General features: G+C 34.0%; 2 protein-coding genes across 2 annotated transcripts; one reads left to right on the top strand and one right to left on the bottom strand.

Moving 5' to 3' along the window:
* Nucleotides 1-1,275: 1,275 nt before the first annotated feature.
* On the bottom strand, nt 1,276-5,705 carry LOC132738020 (spondin-1-like). The gene is made up of 4 exons (XM_060725434.1): nt 4,956-5,705; nt 4,324-4,525; nt 3,535-3,644; nt 1,276-1,433 (listed from the first exon to the last, which is right to left on the bottom strand). The coding sequence occupies exons 1-4, from the start codon at nt 5,437-5,439 to the stop codon at nt 1,276-1,278; spliced, it is 954 nt and encodes a 317-aa protein (XP_060581417.1). The 5' UTR covers nt 5,440-5,705.
* A 2,228-nt stretch (nt 5,706-7,933) lies between these two features.
* Nucleotides 7,934-21,549, top strand: LOC132738021 (uncharacterized). Its single transcript, XM_060725435.1, has 10 exons — nt 7,934-8,069; nt 10,852-11,049; nt 11,689-11,894; nt 14,021-14,096; nt 15,980-16,302; nt 16,871-17,101; nt 19,385-19,546; nt 20,113-20,226; nt 20,762-20,923; nt 21,287-21,549. The coding sequence occupies exons 1-10, from the start codon at nt 8,015-8,017 to the stop codon at nt 21,449-21,451; spliced, it is 1,692 nt and encodes a 563-aa protein (XP_060581418.1). The 5' UTR covers nt 7,934-8,014; the 3' UTR covers nt 21,452-21,549.
* The last annotated feature ends 1,649 nt before the right edge of the window (nt 21,550-23,198 follow it).

The following is a 23,198-nucleotide window of genomic DNA, read 5'->3' as shown; positions in this document are numbered from 1 at the left end:
ATACATTATGAAATGTTCACAACAGAGTATCTTTTGAAAATGATTTCATTTTGTTCTTTAGACTAATTTCTGCTAGTGAATATTTCTTCAATGAACTAACCGTTCAATATGATGTGTTACAGTACACACTAAGAATTCCAAATGCTGAACCAAAACCCTCCTCCTCATCCTCTGACTGCTCCTCCTTCTTGTCAGCAACATTACCATCATCAGCAGCATCATCAGCAACATAAGCATCATCAGCAGCATCATCAGAAACATAAGTATCATCAGCAAAATCATCAGCAACATTACCATCATCGGCAACATTACCATCATCGGCAACATAAGCATCATCAGAAACATTAGCATTGTCAGTAACATTAGCATTATCAGCAATATTAGCATCATCTGCAACAGCAGCATCATCTGCACCATAAGCATCATCATCTGCAATATAAACATCATAAGAAACATCATCGGCAACATTAGCATCATCAGCAACATTAGCATCATCAGTAACATTAGCATTATCAGCAACATTAGCATCATCTGCAACAGCAGCAGCATCTGCAACAGCAGCAGCATCCGCACCATAAGCATCATCATCTGCAATATTAGCATCATCAGAAACATCATCAGCAACATTAGCATCATCAGCAACATCATCTGCAACATTAGCATCATCAGAAACATCATTAGCAACATTAGCATCATCAGAAACATCATTAGCAACATTAGCATCATCCGCAACATCATCAGCAACATTAGCATCATCAGAATCATCATCAGCAACATTAGCATCATCTGCAACAGCAACATCATCAGCAACAGCAGCGTCATCAGCAACATCATCAGCGACATCATCAGGAACAAGAGAATCATCAGCAACATCATAATCAACATAAGCATCATCATTAACATTAGCATCATCAGAAACATCATCTGCAACAGCAGAATCATCAGCAACATCATCAGCAACATTAGCATCATCAGCAACATCATCTGCACCAGCAGCATCATCAGCAACATAAGCATCGTCAGCAACATCATCAGCAACATTAGCATCATCAGCAACATTATCTGCAACTGCAGCATCATCAGCAACATTAGCAACATCAAAAGCATCATAATCAACAACATCAGCAGCAACATTATCAGCACTATTAGCATCATCAGCAACATCATCAGCAACAACTAGTTTGCCACTTTTTACTCCTTCAATGCAATCAACTTCGTAATTATCATCACTGTTGCCGTGATTTTTAAACTCGCTACTTGTTTTCTCTTCTTTGATCATTTCGCTACATTTATCTCCTTTCGCATCTTTATTTGACCAGACAACCACTCTTTCCATTCGGTACCGAAGCTTACAGTCGTGCAAGTACAGAAGCTTGGGTTAAGTCTCTTGGTAAGTACCTTCATCTTTGGAGGTGTCGACGAATTTGGCGGCCCTGTAAATACATAGACACGGTTTCTTTAAATATATGATTTATTACAGATTTGTGAACAAACTGTAACTGTTTAAAATACACGTGTTTATTTGTCAAAATATAAATCAAAACAATAAAGGATTTGAATTGAATTAAAACTTTGTTGTTTGTAAAGGACATTTGACCAAATTATAATTTGTCTGAAGAAGGAGGGCGTAAGAAACATCCTAACTTTTATTAATGCAGTTATCAAATGATAAAAAGTTTATCATAAAAAAGACGTTTCAAGACATAGAGGGAAAATATTTAAATGAAGCTTCCTGTAAGACTGACCCCTTAAATGGATATCATCAGATCTTTCCGAATCAAGCTGACCATATGACCTATTAAAAAGCCCCTTGTTACCAAATGTGATCACTCTTTGAGGTTAAGTATAGCTGAATCATTTTAACCGCGTCACGACAAAACCAACATAATGGGTTTGGGACCAGCATGGATCCAGACCAGCCTGCGCATCCGCGCAGTCTGATCAGGATCCATGCGGTTCGCTTACAAACAGTATAGCAAGTGGAGAACTGATAGCGAACAGCATGGATCCTGATCAGAGTGCGCGGATGCGCAGGCTGGTCTGGATCCATGCTGGTCGCAAACCCATTATGTTGGTTTTGTCGTGACGCGGCTTATTTAATAATTACTGAGCGAAAATAATCGAAAGCAAGACGGATCTTTTACTTTGTATGGTTAATAAAGCTGCGAGCTTTGAAAACATAAGATAGCTCCATAAAATCATTCTCCAGGCATTTCTTAGAAAGGAGTTGCCCGGCATATTTTCGGAAGAATTTCAGCGTTGATTATTGTATTAAGGGCAGGAGAGAAGAACAGCTCGACTAAACCAAAATATAAGAACAAATAAAGCGAATCTTACTTTAAAACAAAAAAAAATATTTTGAAATAACATTTTATTCTCTGGTTCGAGCTATATATTTACCATAACATATTTATATCATCATGATAACGTGTTTGAATTAATGCTACAACTATTAACAACTATTCATAGACAGATTTAAACGCTTACAAGTCTTATTATGAATAATGGTATATAAAAAAGACCGTCATGTTATCATTTTTATAAATAATAAGTTTATTGTTTAATGCGCTCTTTACTGGAGCTTGATTATGTTTATAATAAACATTGAGTATACTGACATAATCTAAATGTATACACTTACGGTAATGAATGTTGTAGAGCAGATTGGGTTTGTACGAATTGTCTCGTGGGTCTTCCATACCCTGATCGGCAAAATATTGTCGGAACATTTTACTGTGTAGTTCTGTTTTCGAGTAAAAGATTCGTTGCTACGCCGCTGTGAAAACGTTACGTTATTGTGACGTTTTCACTTTGTTGACGTAACAAAACAAACATCATAATCACGTTATAAACAGAGACATATCAAATGGCGTTGAGTGCAAATAAAAAGTAGTCTTTCATCGTGGCCGTATTCAAATATTATCCATTTATAATCAAATGATGATGATTTCAATCTTGATGAAATAAACATTTAAGTACGCATTATTTAGTATCAGTGTTTACCTTAATCCTTGTCCGCATTTCGAAGAACAGTATCCCCAGTCTGACCACTCGGTTACTTTACAGTCTCTCCTACAACAAGGACCACTGCATGGCCTAGTTTCACTAAAGTTTCCACATTGCTGTCCATGACATGATGGCGGAATTATAACGGAGCGTGTACGGGATTTAGTGCCATCACCACAAAATCCGTTATCTAGGTAACAATCCGACCATGCAGCCCATGGTGATAACTGAAATTTAAGTTTTCTATTGAAAAATTAAAATGATAAGATATTTGTATGCGGAAATTTTACTTTCCGAACAACGCATGCATTGGGTAAAATTTACGAATGTTGGTCTTAAATAAATTGCCGCCGAAGCAAATATTGTACAATATTTCTTTTTAATTCTTATTACACGTGTACCTCTAACTAATTGATATTAGTACGTGTATACATGAATATATGAGCTTTATATTGACATTTATAATGACAAAAAATAATTCAATTAAATTATGCACTTTCATGACGTGTATCAGTATTATATAACAACTTTCACGTGCCTCGCAATCCACATTGAAATAATTCGTGCATGTTCTAGTTTCTTGTTCAACAGGTTCCTCCGTACATGGTTCCCCACCACATACTGGTAGCTGCACGTGTCTGTTAAGAATAGAACATAATTATCTGGTTACCTTGCCATTATGCGATTAGGTACAGTACGAAAAGACATGCCAGATTGCATAAAGAAACGTAATAAAGCGTAACGAATTTTAAGATATTATCTACCTTCGACATTACATTAGATTAGAGCCTATCAATTCTTATAGAAAGTTATTTGAAACAAAATACTAATGTTTTGAAGAAAGACACACACACAACATATATATTTATTTAATCTTCATTACTCTGTTGTGTTATAAAGTTCAACAATTTTGTAAGTTTTACATCTTATGTATTACACAAAGCTGCTTAAGTTAAAGACGCCGACATCAAATCACTTTCCCCTTCAAAATCACCATGTATAGGTTCGGATCCCGTCAGGGACTTTTGAATGGGAAGAAGCTATCCGGCTGGCTTATTGAAGATTCGGAAGTTCTACTCAAGAACCCGCTCGTGCATAAAATAATGCACGCAGGAAAACAGGGATTCCTCCATTCCTTCACGAGTAAAGCTGGCAAGTTGCAATATGACCTTGAGAAAGTCCATGAGTTTCTTAATCCAACAAAACGAAATAAAATAATAAATAAAACGTCATTCGAGCCACAAGATAAAAAATAGAAATAAGAAATAGTAATATAGTAAAAATATATATGAATTGTTAAGAAAATACTAAGTTTACCTTGTTCGGACTTGCAAGGCTTCTCCACACGTGCTTTCACAACTACTCCATTCACTCCAATCCCCGAGCACGCAATGAACAGGACAACATTTGCCCATGCACGTGACAGTCTCCTTCATGTTTTGGCAGGGTTTCCCACCGCAAGCAGCGTCTTGAATAACTCCTCGCGTGCGGTTCTTGGTACCTATTTGCCCACACGGAGCTGAAACAGAACTAGTATGGTTTAACGTTATCAATTACTACATATCAATTATCTTTACTTTCAAATAAAATTTTATTGGATACACTAGCATAGGTAAGATGGAAAATTCAACGAAGAACACCTAACAAGACCATACATTTTGTATTGAAAATGTTGCAGTTTTAGTTTGATTGATCATGAATAGTAGTGATAAATGTTAGCTACTGTCCACTCGCCCCTAACACCTGCTTAAGCAGAAGTCAACAAAACTTATTTATGTTTACCAAATGAATAAGGTTGTGGAGTAACAAAAAATAGAATTTCATTATGTGATCAAGCTCCATAAGCTAATTACCCTTGCCATACATTTGTAAAAATGAAATACAAATCAAAATGGTTCGATTAAAATCTTGCACATTGAGATAACACAGATTTTGAAAGACACTTGTACCATCACATTCGCTCCAATCTGTCCACCAACCGGGAATACAATCACGATAACAACAAAGGTATCCACATTGTATATTTGTCGTCTGCTCGTCACAATAGCCTCCGCATGCAGAGTCTGTAAGCTTTCTGCGCTTTCTGGTACATTTGAACCTTTCCCCTTCACCATCACAGCCATCTTCTGTACACGAGCACGAATCCCAGCTCGACCATTTAGTATAGGTGCAATCAACCGGGCAGCACTTCCGGTTACAATTTTCATTTTCCTCTATATCAAATGGACACGTGCCTCCACATTCAGCCTTTTGAAAAACAACGCGTGTACGAGTTCGGGAACCATACTCTCCACATGAATGTGTACATCCGATCCAATGGTTCCACTCACTTACAACACAATCAATTGGTGGTCCACATTCTTGAACAGTTACAAACAAAATGGAATTTATGAAACAAAGCACTGAGACATATTTTGATACATATGCTGCCATTTTATATTTTAGAAAACTTATTTAAAATCAAGTGGATGAATATCCATACTATTTACCCTGGTTTCGAAAAAGAAAAACAGTTAAATTCATTCTGAATGTTCAGTGATATTTTCCATGAGGATGAGCGTCATGAAAATATATTTTATGTATGTAAATTGATTGTAGATACTTTCCTCAAATGTGAACTTGACAGCATCACCTTGTTTTTCTGAAGTTACACTCTTTCAAAAATAGCACCAGATGTTGCTACAACCAATTAAGTTACACAGGCGGGTTTCAATAACTAACAGTTCACAGTCTGCATTCATGCATTAATACGTTTCTTTTAGTCCCAAATCGATACTTATACGGTCACGCTTGTATAGATGGGACTATTTAACAGTGGCGACATATATATATTTTTTATGGATTTCTATCAATAAGAATGTCACATGTACATGTTTATGTTCAAATGTCAACGAAGGCCTTTTCGCTCATTTATGAATGTTCTAGAGTTATGGCTCTTGTTTTAGCTGTATGCATTTGTTTTGTTGGTCGTTAAAAAGACCAACTATTAGGAACTAGCAAAGTCTATATATAGTTGATATAAGTATACTTGATAGATCGATAGACTTGAACTAAATCATTTTTATGTTTTCTCGTTGTATAGACCTATATCCTTGGCGGGGATGTTTCGTATACTGCTATAGGTTCTGTCTGTTTCTTTTTGTTGGAAAGAGATCCTTAGGCATATTCTCTTACTTTTATCATTATAATAAGAAAAAGTATCATTATAATGCAAAATTTAGTGCAATCACCCGATATATTTATTGAAAAAGAATATCAAATTAACTCATATTTCAAATAACATTATCATAAGAAATATATGAAGATAAGATATCTAGAACATAGTACGATGGTGAAATCGCGATGTCGCGATGGTACGATGGTGAAAACGCGATGATATATTGCGTTTTCACCATCGTACCATCGCGCCATCGCGTTTTCACCATATCGTACCATCGCGTTTTCACCATCGTACCATCGCGCTTTCACCATCGTACCATCGCGTTTTCATCATCGTGCCATCGCATTTTCATCATCGCGCCATCGCGTTTTCACCATATCGTACCATCGCGTTTTCACCTTCGTACCATCGCGTTTTCAACATCGTGCTATTGCGTTTTCACCATCGTACCATCGTGCATCGCGGGTACAGACAAAATAAAAAATCACGTTTGTCCAAACGGAACACCGTAGAAATCAAAGTAAGTACTAGCAAATCTAATGAGAGCGCACACCCTTCGAATCCGCTACCATAGATCAATACAAACAAAAAATCATATAATGAAATAACATTCAGGTATAAAGTTCTGACCTTAAATAAACAGGAAAATGCATAAACTAAGCATCTATATAATTTTGAAAATTACCCACTTGCCTAACACTGGTCAGAGCTCTGCCCTGGACCATTGGGTTAACTCCCAAAGTACAGTTTCAGTACTGTCAATTTTAGTCAAGCCACACTCCTTCGTTTTAAATATTTGCATTGGGTTTACCACTGTCTATATATGAACTAACCAAGCCTTTCCTCCTCTAAAATCCTAGATCCGCTGCTTATAAATAGGACTTCATGATTTAAAAAAAATGTAATTGTAGCCTATTCGGGAATAATTATATTCATTAATGACTTGATTTAATGAATTCTAGTGAATTATGTTAAGCCAGCCTTACATATTTTACATACATCATCTGAATTAAACCAAAGCCTAATTTCTTTTACTCTTCTGGTGTGAAAATACAAACCAATAATTCGATCGGAACGTCCTCGGCTATAATATAATAACCTCGGAGTTAATACGGATTTATCAAAATGCCTCCGTGGCCGAGTGCTTAACATCGCTGACTTGAGATCATGTAGGTCCCTCACCGCTGTAGGGTCGATCCTCACTCGGGTCAAAATCTTTCATGTGAGGAAGACATCCAGCTGGCTTACGGAAGGTCGGTGGTTCTACCCAGGTGCCCGCTCGTGCTGAAATAATGCCCTGAGGGGCACCTGGTCTTCCTCCACCAATAAAGCTGGTAATTAATCGACGAAAAAAATCTCGGCGGGACGCTCTAGGATGGCCCGACTTGAGTATACGGTAGCCCATATGGGCTTTCCGGCGGCGACCTTAATTAAACGCATTAAAAAAACGGATTGAAAGTAGTTCTACCATGAGGTTTCAGATGTAAACAAAAACAGAGAGTGTAATCTTCGATAATGTATTTTTTAACGAATGTATATAAATCTATTTATTTTAGGTGGGCATTTACTTGATATGTTGGAAATAAACTTGTCAACAACTCCCAGCATTAAATAACTATTTGTTTACATGACGTCTAGTTTCTTAGCGTAGGTTAGATCGAAATACCTGTGTATTCAGGTCCTTATCCGAAGACTGACGGAAAGGGCCGAAATGTTGCGATTTTTGAATTCTCATTTGAAATATGGCGGGAAAAATGACAGATATGACGTCATCAACGAAATGACGTTGTCAGTATTTACCATAATACCGGAAGGAATGATGACAACGAGTTTGAGAATGAAAGTAAAATGAAATTGCAGTTTTGGATTCCTGTTTTTATTTTTTTCTGCATTTTAAATCCAGGTATGATATTTGATTTATTTCATTGGAGATGTTTGAATTGACGAAATTGAAGACCTTGCCTAGAAATATACAGGTGTTAGAATCTGTTTGCATTTTTAAGTTTTTGAAAACAACTTACACCACGGGCACGGGGTGGAACCCCATGGATACGGATCACAAAATTGAGCATCGGTAAAAAGTACACTATATGTAAATTTGCACTGATCCATATGTGCACTATAACACCAAATGTGAAGCAGAAAATATACAGGGTAAGTTTTGCTGGTCAAAATTATCGTCAACTCTACATCGTACGTCGGCGCAATCACACTTGAGTCTTGATTATAACGCGACTGGTGGTGCTAGGTCAAGACAAAGAAATATACAAGAAATGATAGAAAGTTAGAAGAGGTTGGATAGGTCAAAAGAAAGAGATATAGACAAAAAGTCTGGCCAGCTACATTTCGCCTCTTCATCCCAAACCTCTCCGGTTACGGTGGCCGCGGCCGGCACAGCCTTGGATATCACTAGTGGGTACTTGTAGCTGGGCCCCTAATGGCGGATTAGAATGTGAGGGATTATAACCCCTGCTTGAAGGATACCAAGTCAGGGGCCTCTGCAACGGGGGCAGGTAGGCTGTTCCAGGTTGTGGCTGTACGAGGGAAGAAGGAGTTCTTGTAGTACGCTGTAGATGTGGATGGTAGATGGAACTTCTTGGAGTGGTCACTTCTAGTGCGGCTCGGGGCAGGGGTGAGATAATCGTTGACTGGTATGTCCACAAGGTCATTGGTGATCTTGAACATCATGGTCAGCTGGGCTTTGGTTCGCCGTGACTCTAATGTCTCCCACCCCAATTGTTGGATCATGGAGGATACGCTGCTTGTGTTGTGGTAACGGTTCGTCACATATCTTGCAGCTCTCCTATGTTGTGAAATAGAAAACGATCTACAAGACAACGATTCATTTTCACATAATAATTGAATAGTCCAATCTTAAGGAAAAATTAAGGTTTCCTAGCTTTTGCTGTTAGTCCATTAGTCCGTGTGTTTGGTAATATTAAATAACACTAGATCAATAGACAAACTATCTTGTGCTAGCAATAGAAATCAAATAAATGCTAAACATACCGAGTATACTGTATAAAAATATTGACACGGAGCGAAATACTATACTCGTATGTTAATTTCCCTCCGAGGACAAGCCAAACTGCATGCAATATATCAAACAGCTGACAAATTATATTGACAAAATCTGTGTAAAGCTATGCTCCTATCATATGATATATTTTTCCATAAATTATTTTAATCCATATAGAAAACGTCACTTCAAGATTCCACAATTTTTTTATCAAGCTAATTTAATAGGTTTTCACTCACAGGCACACGTGTTTTCTTATTGAGTGTCATGGTAAACTTCATTAAAAACTGTCCCCAAAAGAAATATTCTACTCTTGTGTCGACTAAACAAAGCAAAATCAAATATTTATTTAATATTTGAAAGACCATATTAATGAAGAATCATGAACTTATTAATCAAATCTATTTATAATTTTGGCAACAAACTGTTATTGTAACATAATCATAAGAGTTTATAATCAACACATCAACTTACCGATAGGTACTTTTATTTGAAGAAATTGGAGTTATTTATTTTGTCGTGGGGGAGCTGAATAAAAGTAACGTGTTATATTGGTCGGTATTCTATAATATTTCCGTTTTAGTTTGATTTTTGTAAATGATATTCAATAAATATTTTACTATGGCGATACGATCCATGCCAAATACTAATATGGTAATAAGAGGTGGAATATTTTAAAATTATTTAAATGAAACAAGTGACAATAGCGTTTTTCTTCCTCAAACCGTTATTAGCATAAGTGAAAATATATAAGCTCCCTGAGTGTACGTTTGAAATAATCATTGACTTCCAAACATAGCTGTAATCAACGCTTTAAGTAAATCTTTTTTATGGATGATGAATTCAAGCTCGACTTGGGACGATTTGTAATGCTAATGTTTCTTCTTTTAAAGACCCGTTATGCGTTAGAAATGCTTTTATTTTTCTTTCTCAAAATCAAAAGCTTTTTAATTTTGGTATACTTTAATAAAATCCAAATAGTTACACATTGACCAATTATCTGAACCATCATTTTCATCTGTCACTAAGTAGCTCGCACGAGATAATTAAGTCGTGCGCATTACTAAGTCGTGTGCACGAGATAATTAAGTCATGCGCACGAACTATTATGTCGTGCGCACGAGATAGTTAAACGTGCGCACGATTTATTAAGTCTTTCAGTAAAGCTAGAAAGTCGCAATATGACCTTTACTGCATGTGTTGATGCGACGTAAAACCATACCCCCCCCCCCATAAAAATGAGGTAATTTTTTTTCGAGGCTCTCTTGAGGGGCAATGCCAATTATTTATTCACAGTAGCCGCATCAGATATTCATTAAAGTATTGTAAAAATGATGTTAGAATTTATTGACAATTGTAACATATTCATACAAATATCATAAACACTCAATGACTTTTATGGTCTTTACCAACTTTTTCATCCAATGAGAATGACTAAATTTGAAATTTTCGTACTGTCTATTTCGCATAAACTATCCTCATTAGCGTTTAATAAACATCAAGTCTAAGGGTAAACACTACGTGTGTCTACAAAAAGGTCAATGGCTAAGTTAGTTAGACACTTACAAAAAAGGTTTTTAACCTCTTGATTAATTAATAAGCTAATATCGCTCTTACGTCGCTCTTTTCGAGCTGTTTAAATTGTTACCATTACATTATATTTCAGATTATATTAGCACTAAGGAACTTTCCTCTTACATAACAAAGCAGACGCACTCCACCCTGGAAGGATGTGCAAAGTCCTGTCTGAAGCGGGTAGATATCAGCTGTAAATACTTCAAGTATATCAAGGCAACCCATACGTGCTACCTCTCTTCAAAGAACAGTCCTAATTTCAATCTGTCTAAGAAAAAAGTTCAAAAAGGTATGTGACAATGGCACATTTGATTACAATTTGTTTTTGTTATGAATTCATAATTGTAACCTTAAAAGTAGTATTAGGGCCTATTAGATATTTTTTAAAGTAGTAGAACTGTAGAACATTACATCTTCTGCAGAATGATATGAAATTATCAAATGTAATGTCATTATCACGTCTGTAACAAACGTCTTTCATTAAAGTTGACGTTACCAACATTCCAATATTCGGCTGATTTTTTTATTGTACCAAAGACTATACAGTAGTATGTTGCCTCAAATTTCTAACGTAAAATAAAAGAGATTTGTATTTCTGATATCAATATGGTTTTAATACTCAAATGTAATTGAGCGTTGGATTGTGAACCGGGCGACCCGGGTTCGATTTCCGTGCAGGTCACTTTCGTTGTGATTGATCATGAAATCCGTTCTACGATCATTCGCACTATACCTCTGCTCTGACATGTACAGAAGTTATCAGTTCCTTTCGAAAGTGTAGGCAACTTGCACTTCTTGACAGCCTGTCCCTAGATACTTGAACTTCATAAACTACCCCTGTGTCTGAACTCCAGTGTGACTTACTGTCGTGATCCGTATTGTTTGTGAACTAATAATAATTTTTTCATTATAAATGTTTATCTGAAAGTATCAACAACGAAGCAAACTCCCAAACCAACAGTACCAACAACAACCAAAATAACAACCACAACACCATTAAAACCATCGACAGTGACGTCAACAACAAAGCCAACTCTTAAAACAGCGAAACCACCCATCAAAAGTAAACTTTATCGCAAATCAAAGAAGTTCCTGAAAGGCTTTAAACTAATAGAGAACAAAAGGAAACTGAAGGTTTGATATTTTTCGTTTTTAAAATTTTAAAAATGTCTACGACATACAGTATTAACTGTTGTGGCGACTCAGTGATAAGTTGATAACTGTCCTTGTTTTATTCTTCAGACGTTTAATCTGTAATTATGAATTCACAGATAACATGGGATATAGTTGAAAAAAAATATTTTAGCTCTGCTATTTCTATTAAGATAAATAGAGAATATTGAATGAGTGTAGATTTAATACTGAATATATTGAATGAGTTAAATAAAAATATATTATGCGAGCCTCTGGCGAGCATGATAATTGAGCCGCGCCATGACAAAACTAACACAATGGGTTTGCGACCAGCATGGATCTATACAAGCCTGCGCATCCGCGCAGTCTGATCAGGATCCATGCTGTTCGCTTACAAACCCTATAACAAGTAGAGAAACTGATAGCGAAAAGCATTGATCCTGATGCGCAGGATGCTCTGGATTCATGCTGGTCGCAAAACCATTATGTTGGTTTTGTTGTGACGCGGCTCATATTATTTTATTCAACGAGTTCAATGAATTTAGTATTAAACTTACAGGAATCTAATATTCCATTTATTACATACCAAATTCAGTCCTCGACACTAACTTTTTCATCAGGTGGTAAGCAGGACCACTAGATTTGAAATTAAGGTGGTCCTTTCAGAAGTCAAGTGGTCAATTATTATCATATCAAATACTGCAAGTTTAGAAAAAAGTATGCTTAAAATTGATGACAAAGATGTATTATTAACCTTTAAAGAAAACAGACATTTTAGATATATATTTTTATCTTATCATAAATTAAGGAGAGCAAGTTAGTAGGTATTCTGTCGTGAAGTTATTTGTTGTTGTTTTTTCATAGCTCATTCAAAAATACACAACAGGGCTCTTATTTATGTTAACTTTTATATTGAAGTGATTTCTCCCTCAACTCAAGTTAGGGAATAGTGAAACCATTTGTGTCTGTTTTTTTTTCTTACTGTTATTCAAATATTCATTGCTGATACATGGTACGTCTTATAATCATGATAATTACATGTATCTTTTAAAAATTTACATTTTTAATAAAAACTAATAAATTATCTTAAAACAAGGAAATATCTAAAGGATTAAAAATAAAAACAACTTATATATAATTAAGTTTAGCTTATTTTTCTCACAGATTTATTATTATTACATAATTTTTACCGCCCTGTTGCTTGTTGGTTGATATTTATTTTTTACATTGAGTATTTTTAACCTTTTATTTAAAAAAAGTAATTTTAACTCTGGAAGAAACGGATCTCTTATCGTTAAACAGTTAAAATAAAGATAACTAGCAAAGAATTACTAGATGTATTTTTTCCAGTTCCTTTAGTTTGCTGTCATTATTCATGTATATGAAATTTAAAGTTCATACAGTATCCCATACAATATCATAATTACCATTGTCGGATACCAACGTATGATTATCATATAGCACAACATAAATGTTAAAGGTTACACCGTGGTAATCCGACGATGCATCATTACTAGCATCATTTGAATGCAATTTGTACCTAGCTTAATATCACAAATTCTTAACTCTTTTAACTTGCATAGACAAAATTTTAGCAACTCAAAATGAAAGTTATTGATGATTTAAGACCATCTTTAACTAATCAGATTAATCTATTAATGAACAATATACATGTTCATAGGACAAATGGTTTTAAACAAAATGTATATAACATGTTTTTGACCAAATCGCCATTCTCTCAAATGAGCCTTGCACAAACCAGAAAATTCAAGTGGTCCGACGGACCAGTGCATTTTAAAATTAGGTGGTCCTTGCCAAAATTAGGTGGTCTCGGACCAACGGACCACCGCTAATGTCGAGGCCTGCCAAAAATAAAGACCGTTTTAAGTGAAAAAAAAATTTTTGACGCGCTTATAGTGTCGCACTAACATTTAGCGCGTCTTTACGTCACGTAAAAATATATGCAAGGCCGTGCAATACCATTTTTACGGAGTCACAAAATCGGCACGGGTATGTGATAATAATATTATTTATCACTAATGAGATATAATACCCGGTAGAAGGAAAGGGTTACAAATAAAATGTAACCAAAGAGAGATTTATCGTATATTTTTCTTTTTTTCAAGGAGGTGAACAACAAGCTGAAAGACATCTCAAATTTTGTAAAACAAAAGGAGGCTTCAGACGCAAAGCTGAATAAAAGTAAGAAACTAGTTACGTAGCGTCCTAATTAATACGCTGATATTGCATGTACCTGTATGTTACATTGTATTAACACTGAGGAACATTTAGAATAAAAAAAAGCCTGTGAGTTTATTTATTTTAGAGTTCTGCCAATGATATGGTTCATAGTGTTGCCTGCATTGTAACAAAAAAAGAGAGAGAGATAAATAATTTACTGATGATTTTATAGTAAATATAAACTTTCGGTATAAATACATTATTAAATAGAGGATATTTGTTTATTACATGTTTTTCGGTGGTTTATAGAAATATATCAGTGATATAAAACTGGTAATTTCACTGTTTGAAACAGTGAAATTACCACTTTGATAATTTCACTGTTTTGAATTTAAGCCCCTAACGTTGTTTCAGTGAAATACCAGCATGTACAGTACTGGGAACCATCTTAATGACGTGACTTCGTAAATGACGTCACGTTGTATTATTATGTGGCGCGCTTTTTATTCAGTATTAGGTTTAATGTCTTTTTAAAACGTTTCTTTGCATATAATAAAAAGAAAATTTGTTTAGTTTAGTGTGAGATCGAAATATATTTCACCTTGTGAACACCAAAAGTTCATATTTCACTCGTGGCTGCGCCACTCGTGAAATATACCTTTTGGTGCTCACTCGGTGAATTATATTCCGATCTTACACTGAACTAAACAAATATCCTCTATTTGTTTTGCATGTAAGATTGAAATATAATTTCACTGAGTGAACACCAGATGTAATATTTTCACGAGTGGCGTAGCCACGAGTGAAAATATGATAGCTGGTGTTCACGAATGAAATATATAGAGGATATTCAAGTTTTTTCTATAAATACATGATTTATTTTCATCGAGTGGTATGAAAATAAATATTTCATGAGTGGCGGTAGCCACGAGTGAAATATGATAATTTTCATGCCACAAGATGAAAATAAATCATGTATTTATAGTTAAAAACTTGAATTTTCTGTTTATTATATATACATTTTTTCTCTGTCTGGACATTAAAATTTGAAAGACTTTCCCTTAATTTTTGAGTACTGGCACAATTGTAAAGAAACTAGTCCGGCAAGACACCAGTGAAAATACGGAAAATATGTTTCACTGCAGTGAAAAATAAATTTTTACAGTGAAAATACGGAAAATGAATATACGCATTTTATTTCATCAATATTTCTCAATATTTCATTTAAAAGTATAAAATAAATTTCAATCTTATATGTAAAACAAATAAATTTTCTTTTTATTTCATGCTTTTTAAGTCATTTTAAGTATTTTGTTACTGATTTTGCCGCGTAACGTCACGCATTCGCCTTTGTGACGTCATCATATCATGACGTCACATCATCAATTTTGAAATATAGTTCTGTTAAATTTCTCTAATTTTGTTACATTTTTAACATGATGTATGATGACATCGACTTTCTTTTCCTAGAGAAGCAAAATTTACGCATGACAGCATTTATTTCTGCCTGTTATTCCATTTAGTTATGATTTTCTTTTCATCCGCAGTCAGATATAGTCCGGCTACAGTGAAAATTATATTTTATAAATTTCACTAGTGGTTTATCAGAATATAATCATCTGATATATAACAATAAAACACTGGAAAGCATGAAATAAGATTTTATACTCCATTTTATCATTTCGTTAAGTCTTATTAAAAATTTCTTAAAAATATCGTGCGTCTTTAAGAATGCATACGGTAATTTTATCACAAAAAATTACATTGATACATAATTTTGCTCACTATTGCTTTGAAACCTTTTGCAAGAAATTTAATTAATTGATTTATTTATTTATTTTATCATTCATAACAATTTGGTGCCAGATAAATAAGGATAAATGCATCCATTTTTTTTCTTTCAGAATTATCTTCCAAGGTCGGGAAGCAAGCAAAAGAACTGAGCTTGAATAGTAAATTTTTAAGAAAGCTCATCTTACATACTGCTGCCCTCAAAAAACATTATGCTCAACTGCATATTTACCAAAAAAGTCTCCGCGGAAAGATTCATGACGTCATGATGGAAAATAGGAAAATGTCTCAGAAACTGAAGGCACTGCATAAAAGTAACAGCAAATTGGCATATAAAAATGCTAGGTTCCGGAAGGTGTTCCATAAACTATGGTTCAGCAATAACAAAATATTGAAAAGAATTTTGTTGCTTTATAGACTTGTAAAAAGGAACCATGTAAGACCTTAAATACCGTAATACTTTTTTAATTAAATTTTGCAAATAAATTTTTTTCTACTGAAACAAAGATAAACAATTTTTATATTCAAGTGAATAATTTTTTGGCAAGAAATGACATACAAACACATTAAAAAGTAATCTTTTTATAAAGGGACTAGAGGTTATTTTGTATTGATAATATATTTCCTGTGTTGCATTTGAACTCAATATTTCATGAAAATTAGTGTCACTTCATTTGGTGCTATTTCATTACAGTAGCATATGAATCAACTTCATCATCCTGAGGAGGCAGTTTTATTCTTAAATGCGCTGAAATAACGTCATTTTAAATGCACGCGATCCATGCAGATGAAATGGCATGGAAACACCAGTCTGATATGCAAAAGAAAAAATCATAATCATCAACCATTTACATTTTCTATGCATACTGGTATACACAAGATTGGAAGTGTAATAGCTTTACTATATTGTGTTTCAAGGTCCATTTATATTTTGATGATGATTTAGAAAATATTTTGATGATAATTTAGAAAATAAATTTAATATCTTTATTTCAAATGTTCAGAAAATGATTCCAAAACATCTGAAGAAATACCTGGCAGCGCTTGCTGTTTCAGCAATGAAGTATGGAACCATGAACAACCAGATCAAGAAGATTGTACGAGGCCTTCTTACATTGAAAATCACTGGGAACACCAATACGAAAGCTGAACTTCATATAATCAAACATATTGGTAAAATGTCGAAGTCAATGCAGGTGCTGAAGTTGGCATTAACACGTTTAGCATCCACCGTGGTAAACAATTTTTTCGACTTTACAAGATTTTTCTTTCTTTGTTTTAAGTGAAATATCTTATTTTATTTCATGATTTTCAGTGGTTTATAGAAATTTATTACATGCTTTTCGATGGTTTATAGAAATATATCAGTGAATTAAAACTGCTAATTTCACTGTTTTTCTTCTTTCTTTTTTTTCATGCTTTCTAAGTGATTTTATGTATTTTTTACTGATTTTGCCGCGTAACGTCGCGCATTATGCTTTGTGACGTCATCACATCATGACGTCACATCATCAATTTTGAAATATAGTTCTGTTAAATTTCTCTAATTTTGTTACATTTTTTACATGATGTATGGTGACATCGACTTTCTTTTCCTAAAGAAGCAAAATTTACGCATGACAGTTATTATTTCTGCCTGTTATTCCATTTTGTTATGATTCTCTTTTCATCCGCATTCAGATATAGTCCGGCTACAGTGAAAATTATATCTTATAAATTTCACTAGTGGTTTATCAGAATTTATTTCATGCTTTCCAGTGTTCTATTGTAATATATCAGATGATTATATTCTGATAAACCATAGTGAAATTTATAAAATATAATTTTCACTGTAGCCGGACTATATCTGAATGCGGATGAAAAGAAAATTATAACTAAATGGAATAATAGGCAGAATTAAATGCCGTCGTGCGTAAATTTTGCTTCTTTAGGAAAAGAAAGTCGATGTAATCATACATCATGTTAAAAATGTAACAAAATAAGAGAAATTTAACAGACCTATATTTCAAAATTGATTATATGACGTCTTGATGTGATGACGTCACAAAGGAGAATGCGTGACGTTACGCGGCAAAATCAGTACAAAAGTACTTAAAATCACTTAAAAAGCATGAAATAAAAAGAAAATTTATTTGTTTTACATATGAGATTGAAATATATTTCATTCGTGAACACCAGCTATTATATTTTCACTCGTGGCTACGCCACTCGTGAAAATATTGCATCTGGTGTTCACTCAGTGAAATTATATTTCAATCTTACATGCAAAACAAACAAATATCCTCTATATAATCATCTGATATATTACAATAAAACACTGGAAAGCATGAACTAAAAACGTACACAGAACTGGAAACCAACTTAATAAAGTGACGTCGTAAATGACATCATGTTGTATAATTATTTGGCGCGCTATTCATTTAATATTTGGTAAAAATGTCCTTTTTAACGTTTGTTTGCATATAATAAAAAGAAAATTTGTTTAGTTTAGTGTAAGATCGAAATATATTTCACCGAGTGAGCACCAAAAGGTATATTTCACGAGTGGCGCAGTTTCAAACAATGAAATTATCAATTTGATAATTTCCAATGAAATTATCAATTTGATAATTTCATTTTTTTAATTTAAGCGGCTTAATTTTACGGCTTAATGGCGTGACGTCATAAATGACGCCACGTTTTATTATTATTTGGCGCGCTTTTCATTTAGTATTAGGTTAAAATGTCTTTTTAAACATTTCTCTGCATATAATAAAAAGAAAATTTGTTTCGTTTAGTGTAAGATTGGAATTTATTTCATGCTTTCCAGTGTTTTATTGTAATATATCAGATGATTATATTCTGATAAACCACTAGTGAAATTTATAAAATATAATTTTCACTGTAGCCGGACTTTATCTGAATGCGGATGAAAAGAAAATCAAAACTGAATGGAATAACAGGCAAAAATAAATGCCGTCATGCGTAAATTTTGCTTCTTTCGGAAAAGAAAGTCGATGTCACCAGATATTATGTTAAAAATGTAACAAAATTAGAGAAATTTAACAGAACTATATTTCAAACTTGTTGATGTGACGTCATGATGTGATGACGTCACAAAGGAGAATGCGCGACGTTACGCGGCAAAATCAGTAAAAATTACTTAAATTACTGAAAACGCATGGAATAAAAAGAAAATTTATTTGTTTTACATATAAGATTGAAATATATTTCATTCGTGAACACCAGCTATTATATTTTCACTCGTGGCTACGCCACTCGTGAAAATATTGCATCTGGTGTTCACTCAGTGAAATTATATTTCAATCTTACATGCAAAACAAACAAATATCCTCTATATATTTCACCTCGTGAACACCAAAAGTTCATATTTCACTAGTGACTGCGCCACTCGTAAAATATACCTTTTGGTGCTCACTCCGATCTTACACTGAACTGAACAAATATCCTCTATCTAATACGACCTCGTCTCATCATCATCTGTTTTACAAGTATTCTCTGTATTTTTGTGTGTCTAGGTGACTCAGATCAAGTTACAGAAGATCTCGGCAAAAAAAGCATATGTAATACCAGTGTTGCTTAAAATCCAGAAACGAATTGCGCTGCAGTTACGAAAGATGAGGCGAAAAAATCAGATATTCTATCGACTTTTTTCGAAAACGATGACACAAATCCGAAAGGTAAATCCTTGCATATCACACTGATGTTTTTGATATATATTTTACATATGCTGGAATGACGGACATTTTATCCTTAGGAAATGGGGACTTTATTCTTGGGGAGGGTGTGTCGGGTGTTCCAGACCTGGGCGCATTTTTGTGAATAAGATGCGTGCTTAAGATAAAGGTGTAAATTCCTATGCTACTATAAAAAATGTAATGGATAAAAAAATATAAGTTTCGTCGAAAATTGTAAAGAAAAAAGAAACATGTTTGCGGTTCCAGTCAGCAATACCGTCACTTTCCCTTGGTAACTGATCAGTGGCAGTAACTCGACAAGCCTCGTTACCGACCAATGGACAAGCGCCTTCGGGCCGGATATTCCGATTCGAACTGCAATAATTACAACATATTATCAATCATTCGAGATCAACTAAGTAATTGAAATACTCCATAACAATTAGAGAAACTGATAGCGAACAGCATGGATGCGCAGGCTGGTCTGGATCCATGCTGGTCGCAAACACATAATGTTGGTTTTGTCATGGCGCGGCTCAATTTATTACACAATATGACACTTTTTACAGGATGAAGCAGCGAAACATGACCAGCTGACAAGAAAGATACACACCAAATTTTCTCAGTTAGATCAGACTGTTCCAAAGTTACAGAAACAAGTCCGACACTTACAGATGCTTATGGTAATTATCAGTGCATTTAAATTTCATTTTTCATACGTATTAGGTTTTAGTTCTCGGTCGGTCACATCGTGTTCAAATTCGCTATAAAAATACATTTCCTTCAAACATAAGAGACATTGGCATTGCCTTGGTATTGCATTTACACCTGAACTTGACTATTTAGTGCATAATCAAGGGAGAGCACCGGATTTGGTAAGACGAAATTGATCTCTGACATTTAGACTAATGGTCATTTGTCTTGTTATTTCATTTGGAGTCGGTCAATTGCGGAGAAATTAGAAATTGCTAGATAGTTATCCAAGAAAAGCTGGTCATGTCAATTAAAATTTGAGATGAAATACGTATGAATTCAACACATAATCAATAATTTAACAGGGTTGATTTATCAAAACTTTAACACTTGTCCTCTTGGAACTAAGTGATTAGCCTATGTCGCCAGTATAGTCAGGCCAGCCTGTACATCCATGTACATCCGTGCTGTATGACTGGGCTCTATATTGTTGGTATAAATTATTTTTATTATTATTACTTTCAGATGAATCAGTTGAAGTTACAGGACACTACCGCGAAGATTGCTACTAAAACATTCAAACTGGCAGCTAAGCAGAAGAAAATGTCTATGAAGCTGAATAAGTTAAAACAGAAAAATAAAAGCATTCGAACTCTTTATAAGAAAGTGAAGAACAAAATAAAGATGGTAGGTCTGACATATGCATAATTTATATTTATTTTAATATGTCTGTATTTCTAAAGAATATTTTGGTGCCGAAGTTTGGTTTTGTCAGAAGTTTTCTTCCTTTCAAAAAGAAATGATAAATTAAAGTGTCCTTTATTAATTTATGTTAATATCACGTAAAGTAAGTCATGTCCTTTGAAAATTTGAAAGAAACTTCTATTTTTTTTCTCTTAACAAGAAAAGTATTACACGTGTCATTACGTTTCTTTCTATAATTCTTGATTGCTGAAAATTTGCAGTTTGTTTCTTATGATCTTATTTAGTTTTGTTTATAGAGTTCAATTTTGTGTGTTCTTATTTTTTCCATTTCTTATCTTAATTCAGAGCCATGTAAAGCAAAAGGGAGCAATTAAAAAGCTCGGCAAAAATGTACGCAAAGTGAAAAAGCGGGTTAACAGGAAGCCTACTATATTAGTTGGAAAAATCCGAGATAGACCTGGAGGCAAACGTTATGACATAGTGCATCTAAATAACATAAGAAAAAAATGACAAAAAGAAAACCATACAATATTTGAATATATAAATATTGTTATAAACCATTTTAAATCAATATAGATACTGTTATTAAATTATCTTATATCAACATAGACGAGTATTCTGTCTTCTTTTTCAATGTATGTATATACATTTCATCATCTACCAAATCTATTTTTTTACTTTTAAGACCGAAAATGCTGTTATTATATTCCATTGTACAGTGATATATTTAAGCGAATAACATGTAACTGAGTTTCCTATTCCAAATGTTTTACACTTTCTAAGTATTTTTTCCAAGAGATTTTGCAGAAATCTAAAACGTACCACGATGTAATGGAAGCTTGAAATATTTTGAAAGTAATCTTAGATACGAAAGATATATGAAAAACAAATCTACTACATCATTAATTCAGTTGTACATGTTTTTTCAAGTCAACATCTATAGTTACACGGGATTCAAGAACCATATCTTGCGAGGAATAAACTTATCTGTATATGTTCAAGATAATTACGATTCCTTTCAATAATAATGCCACGTGTTACCAAAGCTAATTTAAGGCTTGCCTTTTCATTACACTTTAGATATCGATTTTTTTCACAAATGCCTATACATTACATAGAGGATATTTGTTTAGTTCAGTGTAAGATCGGAATATATTTCACCGAGTGGGCACCAAAAGGTATATTTCACGAGTGGCGCAGCCACGAGTGAAATATAAACTTTTGGTGTTCACAAGGTGAAATATATTTCGATCTTAAACTAAACTAAGCAAATTTTCTTTTTATTACATGCAAAGAAACGTTTTAAAAAGACATTAAACCTAATACTGAATGAAAAGCGCGCCAAATAATAATACAACGTGACGTCATTTACGACGTCACGTCATTAAGTTGGTACCCAGTACTGTTCACTGAAACAACGTAAGGGGCTTAAATTCAAAACAGTGAAATTATCAAAGTGGTAATTTCACTGTTTCAAACAGTGAAATTACCAATTTTATATCACTGATATATTTCTATAAACCACCGAAAAGCATGTAATAAAACACTATATGACTATTTTAAGTCATGTTTTTTACGAGTTATCCAATAATAAAATTCTTTCTGCAAGGGGAACTATGCTTAGACCACAGCTGTTTTCTCTCGGCCAATCAGAGTAGTTGAAAAGTGTTTGATATATCCCACACATCACAATAAAGTGTTTGATATAACTATCATGTTTGTATTCAACTGAAAGAAAAACCCTGTTATGTGCATGCTTTATGCGGGGAAAATTTCTATGTATATAGTAAAGTTAATAGTTAATTCCCTTCTTAAAAATTAACAGATAGCAATAGTCCTTTGACAAATTTATTTCGTCAGTTCATCATTTTACAAGAATAGTTACTGTATTCGAAAATAAGAAAAAACAAGCAATAATGAAATAAAGTGCGTTTATCAATCTATTTAAATCTATATACATGTATGTACCTACATTTTACGACCGCTTTTGTGCTAATTTTCAGGCCTTGTGCATCGTGCCCGGCTCACTCTTAATAGCAGTCACTGTAGATGTAAATTCATTTTCGATTTGGGAAGAGGGGATTCCACTGGTGGGCAAGGGGTGGAGTTTCCGAACGGTGACTGGGCTGCGGTTGCAACGCTAAGGCAATGCTATGCTTTAAGCCTCAGAGGGACGTTTAAAATATTTTTTCAGTTCATGATTGAGGTAAAAAAAGACAATGCAGGATGTATATGAAGCATACAATAAAAAACGAAT

This window comes from Ruditapes philippinarum, unplaced genomic scaffold (assembly GCF_026571515.1).
Source record: "Ruditapes philippinarum isolate M1 unplaced genomic scaffold, ASM2657151v2 ctg4445_1_1_1_1, whole genome shotgun sequence".
Lineage (NCBI taxonomy): Eukaryota > Metazoa > Mollusca > Bivalvia > Venerida > Veneridae > Ruditapes > Ruditapes philippinarum.
Note: the sequence above shows the minus strand (reverse complement) of the source record. Positions and strands in the feature narration are given on the sequence as shown.